General features: G+C 43.8%; 1 protein-coding gene across 1 annotated transcript in view; it reads left to right on the top strand.

Annotated features, from left to right (window-relative positions):
* The first annotated feature begins 3,872 nt into the window (after window positions 1-3,872).
* Window positions 3,873-20,972, top strand: part of LOC146352511 (uncharacterized) — an 85,938-nt gene continuing 68,838 nt past the window's right edge. The window contains exons 1-4 of the mRNA XM_084834231.1: window positions 3,873-6,487; window positions 12,622-12,736; window positions 16,609-16,718; window positions 17,536-17,594. Of these exons, the coding sequence (XP_084690357.1) occupies window positions 4,495-6,487; window positions 12,622-12,736; window positions 16,609-16,718; window positions 17,536-17,594 (2,277 nt within the window). The 5' untranslated portion in view covers window positions 3,873-4,494. The remainder of the gene's footprint in view (window positions 6,488-12,621; window positions 12,737-16,608; window positions 16,719-17,535; window positions 17,595-20,972) is intronic.

Genomic DNA, 20,972 nt, shown 5'->3' on the forward strand with positions numbered 1-20,972 from the left:
GGTAGGTTAGGCTGGGAGATTAGTGACTTGCCTACAATTACCCCTTTGGCTTCATAGGCAAGTGGAGAACTGAGCCCAGCTTTCCCATAGCCAAAACAGCCACTGGACTATACTGGAGTCCATCTTTTCTTGATGTGGTCAAAGTTGCTTAATTAAAAAAAAAAATTGTGGGCCCCAGTCCTACAAAGGCTAGAGATGTTCAAATACTGGATTATACTTGGAGTTGACCCATTGAAATCAATGGCACTTAAGTTAGTCATGACCTGAAAAACTGGGGGAACACTGCTTGTTTTCCTTCTGGATGGAACCCATGTGCATGGCATGAAGAATGAATTCTACACAGTCACATGTTGAGTTACTGAAACTATTTTTTAGGATCTATACCAAATGTAAGGACTGGTTAGAAAATAAAACTTTAGGAAAAGACCCTGATGCTGGGAAAGACTGAAGGCAAAAGGAGAAGGGGACGGCAGAGGATGAGATGGCTAGATAGCATCACCAATGCAATGAATATGAACTTGAGCGCGCTCCAGGAGAGAGCGGAGGACAGGAAGGCCTGGCGTGCTATGGTCCATGGGGTCACGAAGAGTCGGACACGACTTAATGACTGAACAACAACAACCTATGGGGATGGCCATAAGACTCCGAACTGGGGGGCTTGCGGCCGTCCAGTGTGGACCAGGAGGAGCAGCAGAGGCGATCTTCACCGTGCTCCGCTGCTCTGCATTTTAGCTAGATGGGGTGTTTCCGCCCATCTAGATGAGGTGTCCGGGGGGGGGGGCTAGCCTCCCCTGACTCCTCTCCTCCCCCAGGAACGCCCCCTTTCCCTTCCCTCCAAGGTCGCTTTTGTGACCTGGGAGAGGCAGCCGGCTGTGAGGGGGATGGGAGTTCGGACTCCTGAGATCTAGGAATCTAAACTATCCTATGGCCCGCCAGACTCTGTCTAGGGGCCATAGGATTGCTCTCTAATTTTGACACAACCTTTTAAATATATTAGTCTTTTAAGGTGCTACAAGGTTCTTTATTGTCTTTGCTGCAACACAGCTAGCTCTGGAAGTTAGATAAATTTGTTATTTTATTTTATCATGTTCATTTCTCAGACTTCTTTTAATCATGAATCCTTTTTAAAAGTTTGAATGAGTTAAATAGGGTGCAATCCTATGTGTGTTTGGACAGAAAAAGAAGTCTTTTTTTCTGTCTAAGCATGCATAGGATTATACCCTTAAGTGCTTACTGAGTTGCTCATATCCACAGCTGACTGTTCTGGATATTCTAAATTTACAAAAGCAGAGGTGACACAGGTCTAATGCTTCCCCTTAAAGTATTGTAGGTTTATCTTTCCACTTATTCTGAGTAGGGTATGAAACTGTGGATGATGACACCTGCCACTCCAGTCTGTTTACAGGACACCTGCCAGTCTGTTTCCCCCATAGAAGGGAAGTGTTCCTGTCTGTTACACACTGTTTATTCATTTACAGTATTTAAAGGCCACACTTATGAAAAAGGACTCGGGGCACCTCACAGCAAAAATTAGAAACAATTTAAAGTTCAATAGCAATAAAAACAGCTCTCTCTGTCTGGTGTGTAAATACAGCATAAAAACAGTTGCAGAGAGTAAAGACAGCTTAAAGCTAAAACTGATTAAAAGGCCTGGGAAAATAAAAAGCTCTTCACCTGATGCCAAAATGACAACAAGACAGCTGCCAGGCAAGCTTCTCTGTGGAGGGCATTCTGCAGTCAGGGTTCCACCACTGAAAAGGCTCTTGCTCATAGCTACTGGCCACAACTCACTCCACAGGGGCACTCAGGGAAGGGCTTCCAAAGAAGATATCATGATCTCGATCGGTACATGTAGAGAAAGGCAATCCTTCAGGTACACTGGTCCCAAGCCATGAGGAACCTTAGTTTAAAAAACACAGCACTTTGAATTGTGTCCAGAAATACACGGGGATCCGGTAAAGATGGTGAAGCATTGGCATGTTGTTCTCATAACTCTTGTCCCCACTTGGCAGTTTCACAGCCATATTCTGGACCAACTGAAGTTTCTGGCCCATTTTCTAAAGCAGCCCTCATATAGTGCATTGCAGTAGTCCAAATGGGAGGTTACTAAGGCATGGATAACTGAAACAAGTCTTAACTTCATCCAAGCAGTTTGTAGCCTAAACTGGTAAAAGGTGCTCTGAGTGTCAGAGGCTACTTTTGCTTCCAGTGGAAAAAGAGAGAGCTAGTGCAGTGTAATGGCTAGAGTGCTGGACTGGGAGTCAGGAGATCCGGGCTCTATTCCCCACTCGGCCATGTGAGCTCACTGGGTGACTTTGGGCCAGTCACAGACTCTCAGCCCAACCTACTTCACAGGGTTGTTGTTGTGAGGATAAAATGGAGAGGAGAAGGATTATGTATGCCTCCTTGGGTTCCTCATGGAGAAAAAATAGTGGGATATAAATGTAATAAATAAGTAAAAGATGGATCAATTAGCATCACCAGTCTATGAACCTTATCCTCCAGAACAGGATGAACACCAATTACCTGGGCAGATGAACCGCTCACTAACTGTATCTCCATTTTGTCTGGATTGAACTTCAGTCCAGACAGTATGGACCTCATCCAGCTCATCACTGCTTCCATTCCATGCGCTTCCACTTCCTCACCTGTATTAGATATAAACAGGGAATTAGAGTCAGGTGTCATCCTCATAAAAAGGACACCTCACTCCAAATCTCCAGATGACCTCACTTGGCGGTTTCATGTAGACGTTAAATAGCATGGGAGATAAAATAAAGCTCTGCAGGACCCCAGTGAAAAAATGTCAAGATGTTGAACAGAAATCCCCTAGTATCGCATGCTGGAGCTGGTCACCCAGGTATGAGTAAAACCACTAGAAAGTAGGAGCCCCCACACCCAACTTAGACAGCTCTCCTGAAGGAACTCATGGATGATGGTATTGAAACCTGCTGAGAGGTCTAGGAGAATCAACAGGACTGCACTGTCCCTATCTTTCTCCCAGAAAATTTCATCCCCAAGGCAATTTTTGTGCTACAGCCAGTCCTGAAAACCTGTTGTAATGGATCAAAAAAAATTACTTTCATTCAAGAGTGCTTCGTGTTGGCCGGCAACCACCTCCTTGAGCACCTTACCATGGAAGGGAATGTTAGCCATTTACCAGTAGATGTTCACATCTTCTGTGTCTAAGGTAGGTTTCTTCAAGAGTGGTTGTATCACAACCTGCTTTAAAGTAGCCGGGATCTCCTGATATTTCAAAAGGCATTCACTAATGCCTGGACCCAGCTGGACACTCTCTCCCTGCTAAATGTAATAAAGCAAGAGGGGCAAGGGGCAAGCATACAGGTTATACTTGGGCAAGCATCTTGTCCGTGTCTTCAGGCCTTAATAACTGAAAATCATCCAACAAAAAATGGAACAGATAGTGTCCTGGCCACCTCCCTCAGCTGATCTGCATTAATTGTAGTATCCAGATCATGGTGGATGTGAGTGATTTTTATCTTCAAAGTATCTAGGAAACATGTCACAGTGTGCTACAAAGTGTTCCTTCACATCTCCTACTGGACCAGATTGCAGAAGACCCTGAACCACTCAGAAAAGTTCTGCTGGACAGCACTGTGATAGCGGCAGGAAAGAATTGCTTCTTTGCACTATCCTGACCACAGAGTGATGATAGGCTCATCATGAGTCTTTTTCCAGTTGTTGTTCTAGCCACCTCCCACCTTATTTCAGGGCCCTGAGCTCAGAGGTATACCAAGGGAGTCAAATGGGCTCTGCTCAGTGGGAGAGGGCTCTTGGGATGATTGTGTCAACTGCCCAAGTCATCTCAGTGTTCCAAAGAGCAACCAGCAGTTCATCAGTGCACCAACCATAACAGCTGGAAAATTCCCTAAGCCCTCAGGAATCCCTCAGATTCCATTAGTCTCTGAGGGCAGATAATTCTAATAAGTCCCTCACTGCTGCAAAGGGGTAAGGCCATCATAAGCCTAAACCTCAACAGAAGGTGGTCCCATCATGACAAGATAATAGATGTAAACCCCCCAGCTTTCAGACCACCATCCTTCTGCCCTGTTGAGGAAACCAGGTCCAGAGTATGTCCAGCTACAAGCATTTGCCTGATGATGTGTTGGGACAGCCCCATAGTTCTCATGGTGGCTATGAAGTCCTGAGCCACCCTGGACAGCTATCCTTGAATATTGTTATAGGGAATCTCAGTACATTGCCAATAAATAATTATCCAGTATTGAGATAGTTTTCATCTGTGTCTGTGTTTTGTTTCTCCAGATGGAATATCTATCTCCTAAGATATTAGAATAATTCTTTGCTGAGGCTGCCAATGAAATTGGTATACCATCTACATAGAACCTGAAGGTCTTACAATGTAAATGCATAACTTTCTATGGAACGACAGTGTCTGGTTCCACTGATGATAATAACAGCCCAGATTCAGTCGAGCACGGAGGTACCCCATTACATTTGCTAGCTGATGCTAAAATGGCCTTTGAGCAGCCCAGCAATACAGTAAATGGAGGGAAGCATCCAGTTCAGAGGCTGTCTAGAGGGAACCATCCAAGAATGGAACAAGAAGCAAGTACTACAGATGAGCCAACATGCAGAAAATGCTTGAGCAGTGTCTATATTTCAAAATTAGACAATAAACTATGTAAGGCTGATAGCATCCCTGAAACGCAAAAACTCAAAGATGTTGTAAGCTGGGCAGAATTGTTTTGTGCTGGGGACAGCATACAGGAAATTGAAAAATCTACTTTGGATCATGACACTGAAAAAAAGATGGTTCAAAATAGTAAAGATACCATAAATCAAAGCGCTGACTATTTTAATACAAAGCGATTACATGCAAACATTTTAAGCCCTTTTGTGGCCTCTGAAAATAGCTCAGAGCATGCTAAAACATGGACTCCTCATGCTTTGTTGTATAGTAATGCATCATCTCATCTGAACAAGAATGTAAGTCTTACTCAGATAGCCAAGGATGAGAGGGAAGGAACTGGAAGGGATATTAGCGTTTCCACCAATATTTGGGGAGAATGTGGGGTAGATGATCACATGCATTGCAGTACAAGAACATATGATTATCAAAACTCCCATATTGTGTGCAGGGGAAATGATTCATGTACACCTACAATAGAAAATGAAACTTACTTTTGGGCTCCTCTCAATGATAGTTCAGATGAGGAATGGCCAGATGTGAAGACAAATGGTCTAAATCTACTAGCTCCAGACAGCAAGGGCCACAAAAGCCCTCATGACAGTGTGAGTTTTTTCAAGCTAGAAAATATAACACTTTTCAGTCCATCAGTGCTGGGAGTCAGACATCCCTCCATGAGAAGGTCTGTCAGCTGGGAAAAATGGAATCCAGCAAAAGACAACCTCTTGGAGATCAAAGAATATAAATGCAAGGACTTCATGTGGACCCTAAAACCTGAAGGCTCCAGTGGGACTAACGATATTGTAGAAAGCATCAGTGAAGAGGCTACAAATAGAAACATCCCTTTCAATCTCACATCTGAGGTAAAAAAAGATGTATCGAGGAACAGAATGTTAGATTTTCAGCCTCTAAAGGAAGCCATAGATCAAAGAAATGAACTTAAACCAGAGCGTATACTAGAGATGGATAAAACTGTTGAAAGGAGGAAGGATACTGGAGAGGATCAACACAATAGTACATCACATGGATATGACTGCAATGGAGACCAAAGGAAAATAGAATTAAAATCCCTGATGAACAATCCAGCCATGCAAATTAACAGTTTCTGTAGGAATTCATTATCGAAGCCTTCAGAAAACAGTACTTGTAACATGGGCTCAGCCTGTTTGAATCTCTGCTGTAAAAGTGCCGATTTGTGCGCTAACAGTGACGGCATTTTGCTAGACAAGTTGCCCCACTTTAGTGCTGACAGGGTAACATGTAAGTCCAATAAAGTCCCAAGATACCTGCAAGGTGCTATTAATGAAAATATCTCTGAGGATGATGTCGAACCAATAGCAGGCTCTCAAAGTGGTGCCAAGGAGTTCCATATGGCAAGAGTAAAAGTTGATGGTGAGGAGAAGCTATTTCAAAATGATACATTCCAGGCTGATTCCAAATACATTGGTAGTGTTTTGGCTAAATATTATTTCTATCTGCATTATCTCAATAAGTCCAAAAGGCTTCAACGTGAAGATGATGATGATTCGTTCTCTTGCCAACAACTTTGTGGATTTTCTAAAGAAGCAAAAAGTGCAGCACTCTGTCATAGTAAGAGTAATAGTACATGTGAGCAACAGACTAATGAACACATGAACAGTGATTTTGGAACTTCGGAAGTAAGCTGCCATAAATATAAAAGGACTGAGGTTATAAAACAGCAAAGTCATATTGAAGAACAGGAGGCTAAATCTTTGTTTGCAAGTAACAATCTCAAACCTTTGCCTAATCTTTCATTGACTAACAATAAACAATTGGCGAACCCACACATTTTGAAAGGTAAGACTAGACTAATGTTTTCTAGCAAGATTGTGATGTCTGCACATCATTTACAAAAAAAAAAGCAAAGCTTGGAAATAGCTACATTGTCACCAACAGCTGATCTCTAAATATTTTGTGGAAAGGCTTTAAGCTTGTTATATGGGTTGTGGTCTTTCCATTCTGTGCCCCCACCCACACACACACAGCACTCAGCCAGTTTGTAGACCCATAAACAAACACAAATGTGATTGTTTTAAGCTTTGTAGCCAACATAATCGCAAAGGCTCAAGTTGAATAACAGTAATCCTATGCAGATAGGCGACTGCCTCCGAACTCGGTGGCGACCGCCTATCCAGTGCAGGGCAGGAGAAGCATGGAGGGGATCATTCCCTCCGCACTCCTCCTGCCCTGCATTTGTGGCTAGACTAGCTGCAGGAAGGCGGAGTGGGGGAGGAGGCTGCCGGACGACATAAGATGTGTCGTACCGGCATTTCCACCCACCCCGGAGTGCCCCCCAGAACGTCCCGTTTTGGCCGCTCCACACTCCTCTTGCGAGCGCAGAGCATGGGGCTGTTCCACACTGCCTGCGAGGCCGCACGGAATGGGGGGAAGGTCAGTTCTCTGGGAACCAACCGCGGAGTACGGGCTCCAAGGTCGGTTCCCAGAAAATCAGATATCCTATGGCCGTCTAGCCACTGATTAGTGGCCATAGGATTGCTCCCTCCACTGCAATCCTATGCACACTTGCCTGGGAGTAAGCACTTTGAAAACAATGAGACAGTCTTCTGAGTAGACATGTATAGGATTGCACTGCTAAGATGTTTTCCATATATTAAATGTGAGATTCTCAGCAAGGATTGACATTTTATGCTCAATTATTAAGAGTTTAGAAGGTCAGTGGAAAATGACAGAAAATTCTGTCTTGCCAGTATATCTGAAGAACTCTCAAATGCCTTCAGAAAAGGTCCTAATTTCATCTTCATTTCCGTCATTTACTAGTAAATATTGGCATTTATCAGGCTAGGCTTGGAAACGCCTGTCTTGATCAAATAAGAATGAATATTTGCCAACATTTCCTTGTACTTATGATTTTACTTAAGATTAAAAGAATTCTCATTGATCTGGTCCTGTGGCACTCCAGTAACATCTGTATTGTTAACCCCACCCGATATTGGGCCCACAACATGGTAGTGTCGCATCCTAGCAATAGTTTAGAATAGTAGAATAGTATAGTAGGGTTGGAAGGGGCCTACAAGGCCATCGAGTCCAACCCCCTGCTCAATGCAGGAATCCAAGTCAGAGCATCCCTGACAAATGGCTGTCCAGCCTCGTCTTAAAGGCCTCCAGTGTGGGAGAGCCCACCACCTCCCCAGGTAATTGGTTCCATTGCCGTATTGCTCTGACACTCAGGAAGTTTTTCCTGATGTTCAGCCGGAATCTGGCTTCCTGTAACTTGAGCCCATTATTCCGTGTCCTGCACTCTGGGATGATCAAGAAGAGATCCTGGCCTTCTTCTCTGTGACAACCTTTCAAGTACTTGAAGAGTGCTATCATATCTCCCCTCAGTCTTCTCTTCTCAAGGCTAAACATGCCCAGTTCTTTCAGTCTCTCTTCATAGGGCTTTGTTTCCAGTCCCCTGATCATCTTTGTTGCCCTCCTTTGAACCCTCTCCAGCTTGTCTGCATCCTTCTTAAAGTGTGGTGCCCAGAACTGGACACAGTACTCCAGATGAGGCCTAACCAGTGCTGAGTAGAGGGGAACTAGTACTTCCCGGGATTTGGAAGCGATGCTTCTATTAATGCAGCCCAAAATAGCATTTGCCTTTTTTGCAGCCACATCACATTGTTGGCTCATATTCAGCTTGTGATCGACGACAATTCCAAGATCCTTCTCGCTCGTAGTGTGGTTGAGCCACGTATCCCCCATCTTGTAACTGTGCATTTGGTTTCTTTTTCCTAGGTGCAGAACTTGGCATTTGTCCCTATTAAATGCCATTCTGTTGTTTTCTGCCCAGCACTCCAGTCTATCCAGATCACTTTGAATTTTGTTTCTGTCTTCCAAAGTATTAGCTATCCCTCCCAATTTTGTGTCATCTGCAAATTTGATCAGCATTCCCTGCACCTCCTCCTCCAAGTCATTAATAAAAATGTTGAAGAGCACTGGGCCCAGGACTGAGCCCTGCGGTACCCCACTCGTTACCTCTCCCCAGTTTGAGAAGGTCCCATTGATAAGCACTCTTTGAGTCCGATTCTGTAGCCAACTGTGGATCCACATGATCGTTGTTTCATCTAGCCCACTTCGAGCAAGTTTGCTCATCAGGATATCATGGGGCACTTTGTCGAAAGCTTTGCTGAAGTCGAGGTATATGATGTCTACAGCATTCCCACGGTCTACAAGGGAGGTGACTTGATCAAAAAATGAGATCAGATTTGTCTGGCAGGACTTGTTTTTGACAAATCCATGTTGGCTTCGAGTAATCACGGCATTGTTGTCAAGGTGCTTCCAGATGGATTGCTTTATGATCTGCTCCAGAATTTTCCCAGGGATTGATGTTAGACTGACTGGTCTGTAGTTCCCAGGTTCCTCCTTTTTACCCTTTTTGAAGATAGGGACAACGTTAGCCCTCCTCCAGTCATCTGGCACTTCCCCGGTCCTCCATGATTTCTCAAAGAGAATAGACAGCGGTTCTGAGAGTTCTTCTGCCAGTTCCTTTATTACTCTAGGATGCAGTTCATCTGGCCCTGGAGATTTGAACTCATTCAAAGTAATGAGGTGTTCCTTGACCATATGCCTGTCGATCTCAAGCTGCAATCCTGCCCCTTCAGCCTGTACTTCGCCTTTGCCAGGGGGGTCATAGACCCTCTTTTGGGAGAAGACTGAGCCAAAGTAGGAATTGAGCACCTCTGCCTTTTCTTTGTCATCTGTTATCATTTTGCCATCCTTATTTAATAGCTGAACAACCATTTCTTTCCTCTGCCTTTTACTATGCACATAGCTGAAGAAAGCCTTTTTGTTGTTTTTAGCATCCCTCGCTAACCTCACCTCGTTCTCCGCTTTAGCCTTCCTGACGCCATCCCTGCAATTCTGTGCTACCTGCCTGTACTCTTCCTTTGTTACTTGGCCTTCTTTCCACTTCCTATATGTGTCCTTTTTTGTTTTCAGGTCATCCCTAAGCTTTTTGTGAAGCCACATTGGCTTCTTCTGTTGTCTTCCACCTTTTCTTCTTGTTGGAATTGTTTGTGATTGTGCCTTGAGAATTTCCTTTTTTAAAAGTTCCCACCCATCTTGGACTCCTTTTCTCGCTAGCATTGTTTGCCATGGGACCTTACTGATCATTGTTCTGAGTTTATTAAAATCAGCTTTCCTAAAATCCAGGGTACGCGTTTGAGTACACTCGGCTTTTGCTTCCCTTAGAACCAAGAACTCAAGTACAACATGGTCGCTTTCCCCCAGAGTTCCTGTAACTGCTACTTTATCCACTAAGTCATCTCTGTTGGTTAGGATCAAGTCAAGGATAGCCGATCCTCTAGTTCCTTCCTCTACTTTCTGTAGGAGGAAGTGATCCGCCACACAAGTCAGGAATTTCCTGGAGGGGCCATGTTTTGCAGAATTTGTCTCCCAACAAATATCGGGGAAATTGAAGTCCCCCATTACTACTACATCATGCTTCCTTAAAACATTGGCTATTTGCTTTTCAAAAGTTTCATCCTTGGCTTCTCCTTGATTGGGTGGCCGGTAGTAGACTCCGACCACCAGGTTCCTTTTATTCTTTGCTCCATTTATTTCAACCCAGATGCTCTCGATGGGGCTACCAAGCTCCTCCTCCTGTATTTCTGTGCAGAGATATGTATTTTTCACATACAGTGCAACCCCGCCTCCCTTTCTGTTCCTCCTGTTCTTTTTGAACAAGTTATATCCTTCAACTGCTGTATTCCAGTCATGAGAGTCATCCCACCAAGTCTCAGTTATACCTATCAAGTCATAATTTCCCTCTTGTATTAAGAGTTCAAGTTCGTTCTGTTTGTTTCCCATACTCTGGGCATTAGTATATAGACATCGAAGACCATGTGCTTCATAGTCTGGCTTTCTTCCTACATGTGTCTGAAGACTATTATTGGGCGCTATCAGCGCTGTTCTCTCCATTGCAGTGCATGCGCCTACGTCCATTGTTACCCCCAACATTACATCTCCCTTCCCCGTAGGATTCAGTTTAAAGCCCTCCTGATGAAGTGCTTCATGCTGTGGCCAAACACATTCTTCCCAGCCTTTGTGAGGTGCAACCCATCCCTAGCCAACAGCCCATCTTCCAGGAAGTATAGCCCGTGATCCCAGAATCCAAATCTCTCTCGTCGGCACCACCTTTGTAGCCAGTCATTCACCCGGAGTATTTTTCGTTCCCTTTCTATCCCTCTTCTAACTACTGGAAGGATGGATGAGAAAACTATCTGGGCCCCAAAGTTCTTGAGTTTCCTTCCCAAAGCTTCAAAGTCTGACGTGATCTCTTCGTAGCTCCGCTTGGCGCTATCATTTGTTCCCACATGGATGAGAAGAAAGGGATACCTGTCAGTGGGCTTTATGAGTGCAGGTAACCTTTCAGTCACGTCTCTAATCTGTCCTCCCGGGAGACAACATACCTGGCGAGTCCACGGGTCTTCGCGACATACTTGGGTCTCGATCCCACGCAGCAAGGAGTCTCCCACTACTACCACTCTTCTCTTCTTCTTCTTGTAGGCCTGGGTTTCATCGCCTCTGTTTGACTGACCTTCAGCCTCTTGCTCACTCTCATGCAGGTTCCCCTGTGATTCTTCCTCTGCAGGCTGTCCTCCAGTCTCATCTGCAAGTACCTGGAATCGGTTCCACAGCTCCACCGTTTCCACTGGTGCAGAGTGGCGTCTAGTTCTTCTTCTCCTAACTGTCACCGTTTTCCAAGGAGTATCCTCTACTCCATTTTTCTTCTCCTCAGCATTTCCCACTTCTGCCTCATCTTGCTGTTGCTCTTCAAGCTTCTGGTCTGCCCTTTGCTGCTGTAGTTCCCCCATTCTGTCCAAGAACGCTTCGTGTTCTCTTATTCCCCGGAGGGTTGACAGTCGCCGCTCCAGTCCACTTACTTTTTCCTCCAGCAGCGTGATCAACTTGCACTTGTTGCAGGTGTAGGCCATGTTGTTCTCAGGCAAGAAAACAAACATGGCACACACCTTGCAGGTCACCACCACTGGAGAGTCTTGTCCTTCCATAGCCCCGTTTCCCTTTTTGTGTCTAGCTTTGTGATTGTTCTAGACTAGCCTGTGCCTGCTCCTCTACTCAGTAGAGGTTAAAAGCAGAGTCCCACTGGTGTGGAAGTGTGTGTTACAAGACAAATAAATGGGAAAAAGTTAGTTAAAAAAAAAAAAAAATGTTAGGGGCCTCCCCCTTGACCTCCCCTGCCGAACTCCCCTGGCCAACTCCTGTTTGCTCCCCCTGTAGGCTCACTCTGTTCGCTCGCTCTCTGGGAGCTTGCCTGCTTCTGTAGTCCCTGGACCAGCTGGAGCAGCTTGCTCTGCTCTGCTCTGCTCAGCTGGGAGGCGGGAAACACTTCCGTTTCACACGGAAGTGGCTCCTATGCCACTAAAGCAGCCTTCCCCACTGATGCCCTCCAAATGTGCTGGACTACAACTCCCATCCCAAGCCAGTATTGCCCATTGGGATGATGGGGATTGTAGTCCAGCAGATCTGGAGAACATCAGGTTGAGGAAAGCTGCGCTGCAGTAATGCACAACCAGAATGATAAGGAAAAGAACTGGTAGGAATGTGGAGGTGAAACAACTTGGACTAACTCACCTCTATTTATATAAAGCTTAGGGAGGCTGGTTCCAAGCAAGACAGAATACTGTTGTGTGTGATTTTGATCATTAGTTGATTGTGCTCTGATTTTGATCATTAGTTGATTGTGAAAACAGCCAAGGGGAAAGGGTTAAACATCCCCTCCAGAGTAGCACTACTTTCACCAAAATTGGAGCATCCACAGCTGCTTTTAAGGGTTTTTTTTTTTTAAATTTAAAACAACACGTGTGTATCCATGTTTGTTTATGACTATGTCATATATCCAGAACTCTTGTTGTGGGTATGGAATTAACTGTGACTGCAACTATTTTCTGTGGGACATCTTTTGTTAGACATGAACGTATTTGAAGCCCAGGAAATTAGCACAAATCTGTCCGGTCCTAAGAGGCGTTGGGAGAGAGCCAGTATTGCATGGTCGTCTTATACGCATGGAGAACTGAAGCCAAGGTTTGCTTATTTAGCTTTACAATCCAATGGCCTTTTGTATGTTACTGAATACATTATGTAGGCTTTTGAATGGAGGAGAGGTTACACTGATACCCTGCAGATTGTGTAAGTGAAATGTGTGTTAACTTCGCATGAAATCAGGATGAATATTTTACTAAGGCACTAATGTAGACCAGCCCTTAAAAAGAATTGTTGCTATTGTAATGAGACCTCTGCCTTACTATGCTCTTCTCTCTGAATAGCTTTTCCAATTTAATTCAAAATGTTAATGGGAATGAGGTGCATTAGAGCTATTTCAAGAGCTTGTAATAATAGTTGCAGTGACATTTTACACCAATGTGTAAATGTTTTTGGCAATATCATAATGTGACTAAGTATAGGACTGCTCTTGAGACAGGTGTCATCAAAATATGTGGATTTCGTCAGCGATGAACATAAGAACAGCCATGAAGGATGAGCCCAAGGGTCTATTTAGTCCAGGATTCTACTCATACAGTGGCCAGCCAGCTGCCTGTTGGAAACCGACAAGTAGAACATGAGTGCAATAGCACCCTCCCACTTGTGTTTCCCCACAACTGGTGTATGTAGGCATACTGCCTCTCATACTGGAGCCAGCATAAGGCCATTATGACTGGTAGCCATTGATAGTCTTATCCTCTATGAATTTGTCTAATCCCCTTTTATTTAGCCATCCAAATTGGTGGCCATCACTATATCTTGTGGTAGCGAATTCCATAGTTTAGCTATGCACTGTGTGAAGAAGTACTTCCTTTTTTCTGTCCCAAATCTCCCACCAGTCAGCTTCATGGGATGACCCTGGATTCTAGTATTATGAGAAAGGGAGAAACATGTCTCCTTATCCATTTTCTTCACACCATGCAATATATTCATAATGTTTTGTGCTTTCATAGCATAAAGTAAGGTGATTATTTCTTTTTTGGGGGAATGACCTTTTTGAATTAGGGCAGTCAAGCAATTAAATGGATCAATTGAAAATATATTTTATCTGCTTTGTAACTTAATTATATTTAAATAAGTTTTCATATTGGCAAAACTGTAACATTGGTGTCTTTCCAAAATACTGAAGGAAGGTGGGGTAACTAGTATGAAACTAGCTTCCATTAATTATTACAAGAAAAGGCCATGTTGAATAATTATTTTCTCCTTTCCCATTACAATAAAAAATAAAAAATAACCCCAAAAATAAATAAGTATGCTTTGAATTCATAGTCTCTTCAGTCAAAGTTCTTCCCCATAAAAATATTGTTAGGAAGATCTTTATTATTTCCATCTCGTAGATGCCTGTTTTCAAAACAAGCCTGCTTGCTGCTCATGGCTTGCAGGAAGAGGCTGTGTGCCAGAAGGCTAGAGCTTCTCTGTCCTTGTTGTAGATGGTTTATGAGGGACAGTGACCTGGTCATAATCTTGAACTGATTAAACTTTGGTGAATTGACCTGAGGATGAGCCTCTGCTCACACATTCTCTCCTCGTCCCTCCCCTTTTACAACTTGTTTTGGCACTTCTAACCTGTGACTTCTGAGCACCTAGTTCACTTCCTGGTTTGTAAGCTGCAAGGGGAATCACAGTTTCCTGGTTCAGAATGTTATGGGGAAACTGCTGTTTAATACGCAAGAACAAAAGTGCTGAAGCTGGATGTGCAAGGGGAGGGACGAAGAGGAAGCACGTCACCACACAGCTCCTTTTCAGGCTGATAAACCATGGCTTCTCACACCCTTCCCCAACCTGGTGCCCTCCAGATATTTTGGACTTCGGTTTCCATCAGCTTCAGCCATCATGGTCAATGGTCAGGAATGCTGGGAGGTTTTTTTTCATTGTTATTTTTTTATTGTGAAATTTCAACAAAACAAAAAGAGGAAAAGAAATTGTAACTACATGAATTTGAATATATCAATTTCAATGCATGCATATGAAGTGTGTGTGTGTGTGTGTGTGTGTATATGTATGTATGAAAATACTGCTTTCTAAGGATTATACATAAACTTCAACAAAACCAGACCAGGTATCCATCTAAGTGTCCATTTGCAAGTAGCTTCTGTATACCATCCGTTCAAATGTTGAAAGCATTGTATGGTCCTCAGTCCAGTGCATTATAGGAGGCGAGCATTTCTCCTTCCAGTGTTTTCATATCAGTCTTTTAGCTGTCAAAAGAGCATGGAGAATCCATTTGCACAGACCGTGTGTTAACTTCCAAGAAGTAGGTAGATAATTTAAGAGAATGTCTACATTATTAAATATTAAAGCAAGTTGGAATCCATATAATAACCTCTTCCCTCCAAAAGGCAACTATTGGACAAGGAATGCTGGGAGTCCAAAACATCTGGAGGGCACCAGGTTAGGGAAGGCTGGCTTGTCAGAATGCTACCCAGTGATTTCAAACATGAGAAAGGATTTGAGACCACACCTCCAACATCTAAGCCAAACACTCCAGCCATTGGCCCATATTAGCACTTTTTCTTTTAATTTTTTTTGTCTGTTTTTCTTGCCACAGATCACAGTACATGCAAGGACCTGCACCACCCCATACGTTAACAAGAAAGGGCAGCTGCATGTCTCGAAGCTGTCCAACTCCAGCTGTGTGAAATCTAAGTTGGCAATCTTGGTGTCAAAAGCTCCATTCTTACCTTCTTTTCCATGCGTTGACCAAATATGTGGAGGGGGAGCAGGAGTGTGCCAGTGGGCCTGCCCCTGACTTCTGTGCATCGGTTGACAGTACAAAAGGGCTCTACGTATACACATAGAGTATACACAACTGTACATGCATTGGGCCTGTACGTGTGTTCAGGAACCCTCATCCTAGATGCGTACAGTCCATTTTTACCTTCAGCCAAATGCAGAGGTTAGGGCTGCTGATCCACCCACTCCACACATGGAAAAAATTGAGAATGGGGCTAATAAGAATGTCACACCCACAACATCATATAAGGGGCCATAATAAAATCTTCACTTTAGTACAATGTATTTGTAACTTGCTTGATCATAAATGATCGGGGCATTTTAAAATAATTCAAATCACATCTATACAATCTTGCCTAAAAACCAAAAAGGAACACTTCAATAAAACAGAAATAGAAAATAATTTAAAACCAAGGGCAGTATTCAACTGTGTCATTCCACTAGTGCAAATGACATTATACTAGCTGAAACTAGGTTCCTGATGATGAAGATGATGAAGATGTCAAAGACAACAGTATAGGAAGGGGGAGCTGTGTTTTTTCAGCAGTACTTGTGAAAAAGATCTAGGTGTTTTAGTGGATCACAAGGTGAATATGATCCTGCAGAGTGCTGGGGTAGCTAAGAAGGCTAATGCAGTCTTGGGCTGCATTAACAGAAGAATCGCATCCAGGTCATGGGAAGTAGTAGTTCCACTCTATTCTGTGGTAGACAGGCTGCATTTGGAGTACTGTGCCTAGTTCTGGGTCCCCCTTTTTAAGAAGGACATTGTCAAACTACAGTCCTGGTTACTGTTGGTGCAGATGTAAGGCTAAACTAAGATTAAGACAAACAAGGGAAGGGATCAAGCTGGTATGAGGAGAGGAAATGTGCATTCCCAGGGCTTGTCCCAATTTGCAAACCATGGTTTGCAGGAACCCAGAGCAGCAACCCTGTTTCCTAGTACTATGTGTGGTGGGAGATTTCAGGTGCTGAATTGCAGGAAGATGTACTTATTGTAACAGAGCTCGCATGCTGGCCAATTAAGCAGGACAATTTGGACCCAGAATATTTTTCTTGATCAGAAAGACTTGCATCTCTGTGGAATGTCTGCAAGACAGGATATTCTGTTCGAATGAGCAATTTTAAAAACTGAATATAGCTAAAACTTACTGCTTTAATACAGGTTGCATCCCTTTCAGACAGGCCAATACGCATCCTGTTTGTGACATAACAGTATCAAATAAAGATCAGAAGAAAATTTCTAATTATCAGAACACAAGGAAGACTTTTCTTAAAAATGCAAATGCACGTAAGTTACTACCGTATGTGTACTGTGAAATAAGATAGATATATTCATAATTTACATAGTGTTTATTACAGAGAAAATATTCTTTTCCAACAGTTGTTCTTCTGAGTTAACACAATTGTATACAGAAAAACAAGTGAACAAAAAACACAAGCCCCAGCATCTGTGCAGAAGCTGTTGGGGTCACCGAAGTAGCCTTATAGATTCTGGTCCTAATCCATTTAGCCTCCTCTCATAAGGCCCTGTTACATGCTGTAACAAACAGAGTTTGTGTACTGGCTGTCACTGAGCTTCTGAAGCAAGCCATAAGGCAGCGTGCACAAAAACATGTCCTTGGAGAAATTGTTGACAGCTTTTACATGTTTTTTTTTTGTGTGTAAATCAATACCTGCGACAGGTGTTGCCATGGTGGAAAAATGGACTTGATCCAGTTGGACACGAATACTGGACAACTGGATCTTTTCTGAAATTGACAAATCTTTCCCACTTCTGATCTTCGTCACTCAGGACAAGCTTCACTGCAGTTAACACCCATAAAAACAAATTTGCAGTCAAACCTTACCCATTATAGGCTAGCATTCAGAATCTTCAGGAGGCACAATAGAATTCAGATAATGTCAATTTATATGATATTTAGAACAGAAGGATGCTGAGAGTTTGCAGTGTTCTCCCAAATAAGTGCAATTTAGAGGTATATTTAGATATGTGCTTAGATATATTTTCAGATATGGTAAGCGCTATATAAATTGATTAAATACATAGGTAAACTAACTAACTGAGTTTGGGAATCTCCCAAATAAGTGCCACTTTTCTTTCTAAGGGACAGAATCCAGACAGCAACTTGAAACTGCCGTTCAAGGTTACGATGAAATAAATATGGTAAGCAATATTTTGTCTTCTGTGCGTTAGAACAATAGCATGAGAAGCCATTGGAAAGAAGTCTATCTTTCCTTGTAAAACCAATGGTTACAAGTGGAATCTCGGTATAACCAGTGAGACACAGATATACATTTAAAGCTTTCGAAATGATTTTCTGAGCCTAGTAGTTAGAATTGCTATTGTTCATTAATTGTGATGCATCATCAGTTTGCATGGTTCTCAAGGATCACTGCATAGGAATGTTGCAATGTTCCCTGGTCCTCTGCTTTTGCTACCTGGCACTAATCACTGGCATGTAAGTGAACCCACTCTCTCTTGGACATTCAGGTCCAGTTTACATGTCAGGCATGCAAAAGAAATATACCTGCCCAAAACAAGAAACTTGCACATTGCTGGCATCACGTCTAAATCAGTTTTATCAGCCCAAGTGCATATGGTATTGGCACCAAGAATGCACAACATGCTCCTGTGCTAACGCTGCACACATCAGAGCCTGCACCCAGTTTAAAAAGCCACATGCAACCCTACACAGGTGAGTTTCTTTAGACACCCGTCATTTTTAAATGTGGGGCTTCAATAGCTAGAAGTACAGGCCATCCATCAGCTAGTGAATATGAGACTCTCGTACGGCAAAAAAAATGATACTTTAAGGCTTTAGGTATTATTATTATTATTAATTTTCATTTCTGTGCTGCTCAGTAGCCAAAGCTCTCTGGGTGGTTCACAAAAATTACAAACCACAAATGCAAGTTAATAAAACATAATATAATTTTTTTAACATACAAAAATTTAAAACAATTTAAACAACTAAAACAATTTCAATAAGATACTAGATCTGATAAGAGTGTCTGGAGCTGCCTGGCCACCAGCCACTCAAGGACCTTGCCCTGGAAAGGAGCATTTTCCACTAGCCTAAAGTGGTTACGACCTTCCAGGTCCAGAGAGGATTTCTTCAGGATTGGTCTCACTGCCGCCTCTTTCAGGTGGCTCAGGACCACTCCCTCCCACAAGGAGGCATAATCACCTCCCTGACCCAGCCAACTATTCCCTCTCTGCTGGTTTTTATAAGCCAAGAGGGGCAAGGATGCAGCAAGGAAGTGGTTACATGAATGTGTCCAAGGACCTTGTCAGTGTCCTCAAGCTGCACCAACTGAAACTCATCCGAGAAAACTGGACGAAGCGGTGCTCTGGATACCTCAGCTGATTCGCCTGCTGTATCAGTGAAGTCTAGGTTTTGGTGGATGCAAGAGATTTTATCCTGGAAGTGCCTAGAAAATGTATTACAGTGGGCCTTTTTAAAAACATGGCAGAAAGTTGCAGGAAGATTTTTTTCCCTCTGGGTTTGTTCGTCTCCAGTGCTGCTCATATGGCTGTGATGAGCTGCTTCTTTGTATCTTTGAGCACTCTTGATAATAATCCAGCTATCTGTTCCACGTATAGGAGTTCCAGTGTACACACCAATTACCTCTGCTACCATTGGCTGCCCCAGCCATGTCAGTGGAGGCAATGTATCTGCATGTACATACATTCCTTTACACACACGTGGATCTGTTTTCTTTGTTGAAACGAAAGGTGCAGACTGTGTATTCAAGAGCTCCATTTGTTCATAGTTGCACACACTGGTTTGGATCAGGGCATTGTTTTTACACCCTCCAACATGGCAATTAGGCTTTTAAAAAAAGCCTAATTGCTGTGCAGGGGGGCATCTTCGTGTGTGCGTGTGTGTTATATGTGAAAGTGTGTGAGTGCACAGCCTCACGTTGTCTTCTCTCTTCTGCAATGTACGGTAATACAAAGCGCTGCATGTCATAACTCTCAGAGTTTTGCCCTCCCTGTTCTGCTTTATTGGCAGCTGGTGCTTATGTGGGAAGAGATGGACAAAGGGCTGCAGGGCTGCTGTTTTTTCCTCATCTTGCATGGTATTTAGTTCTGGCTTTGGTCAGGTCAGACTCTTAGGATTGGGATGCAGTCATGGAAAAAGTTGCATTTTAAGTCATGTAGCCCATACCCAACTCAGTGATGATATCCTGGCACTCTGTTCTCGGAACTGTATTGAATGTAAGCAGTGTTTCCATGCTTAATGATTTCTTGTTGAAGAAGAGCTTGCCAAACCGATTGCCCAGCCGCCTTTATACATACACATGTAAAAATTAGGGGTGTCATCTTACCTGTCCTATCAAACAGTATTCCGTAGGGTTTGTGTTCCATGCTATATCTCCAGTTTGAGGAAGACTAAGGAACAGATTTTGCACTGGTGGATAATTTTGCAAAACTACAGTGTCAATTTAATCCACATGTTAGAGGTTTTTGAAACAGGTGGGTGTCAGGATGGAAACTGAGCCCATAGAGCCCCAGAGCAGTTCTGAGTCTGAGGAGGAACAGCAATCCATGGGGGAGGAGCTCACTCATCTCTCACAAGCACAGCAGCTGGCAGAGATTCCTCCTGCCAGCATTCCTGAGAGAGATAGTGACCCTGGCAGTGAGAGAGCTCTGGAGGGGGGCTTGCTGGACGCTCGGCACAGACACAGGGAGCGGTGACAGATGGAGGGCGCCGAAAGGAGGCACTCCGCTCATTTGGCGCTAAAACAACAGTCGCATCCCGAGGACCCAAGGGAAAGAGGGAGGATCTCTCCATAGCCCATAAGTTCAGAGTCTTCCTGCGGTTCTCGTTCAAACAGGGACCAACTGCCTTACCTGGAGCTTAGGCTACTCTGCTATCTTTCCCCAGTGCAGTTCCTTGCTTAGTTGCTAGTGATCAGTATCTGTAAGAGTTATAAAGGAATAAAGCCTTGGAAAGAATCCTCGTCATCTGTGTCCTGAGTTGGCTATTGGAGGGGACTGTAAGAGGCAGCTAGGGTGCTCCTGACAGCTTGGTCCCCGTTCCTCTTTTTTTTCTCTCTGCTCCTACTGCTTCTGGAGGGTGCCATGGATGCGGCGGTGCAAGCTCTCGTGCAAGAGAACCAGGCTCTTCGTGATCAAGTGGCTCAATTGACGACTGCCGTACAGGCTCTGCAAGCTGCGGCTCAACCCCCCCCCCCGATTCCCGCCCACCGCAAGTGCCCGGTGGCTCTGCCAGAGAAGTTTTCTGGTGAGAAAGGAGTTTTTCAGATTTTCTGTGCCCAATCGGACCTGTACATGCGCCTTCAGCCTGAGGATTTCCTGACAGAACAGGTTCGTGTGGGCTTTATCATTAACCTACTTTCAGGCGTGGCAGCTAAATGGGCTTCGGGACTTCTTCTCGCAAATGACCCCCTGCTCGGGGACTATCAAGGTTTCATGACAGTGATGGCCAGATTTTTTGGTGACCCCCTGCGCACGCAGATGGCTTCTTGGGAGATTTGCCGCCTCAGGCAGGGCAAGGACTCAGTTTCTAGCTAC

The sequence above is a fragment of the Heloderma suspectum genome, chromosome 2 (genome assembly GCF_057233095.1).
Source record: "Heloderma suspectum isolate Gila_16-S chromosome 2, 16-S_ref, whole genome shotgun sequence".
NCBI lineage: Eukaryota > Metazoa > Chordata > Lepidosauria > Squamata > Helodermatidae > Heloderma > Heloderma suspectum.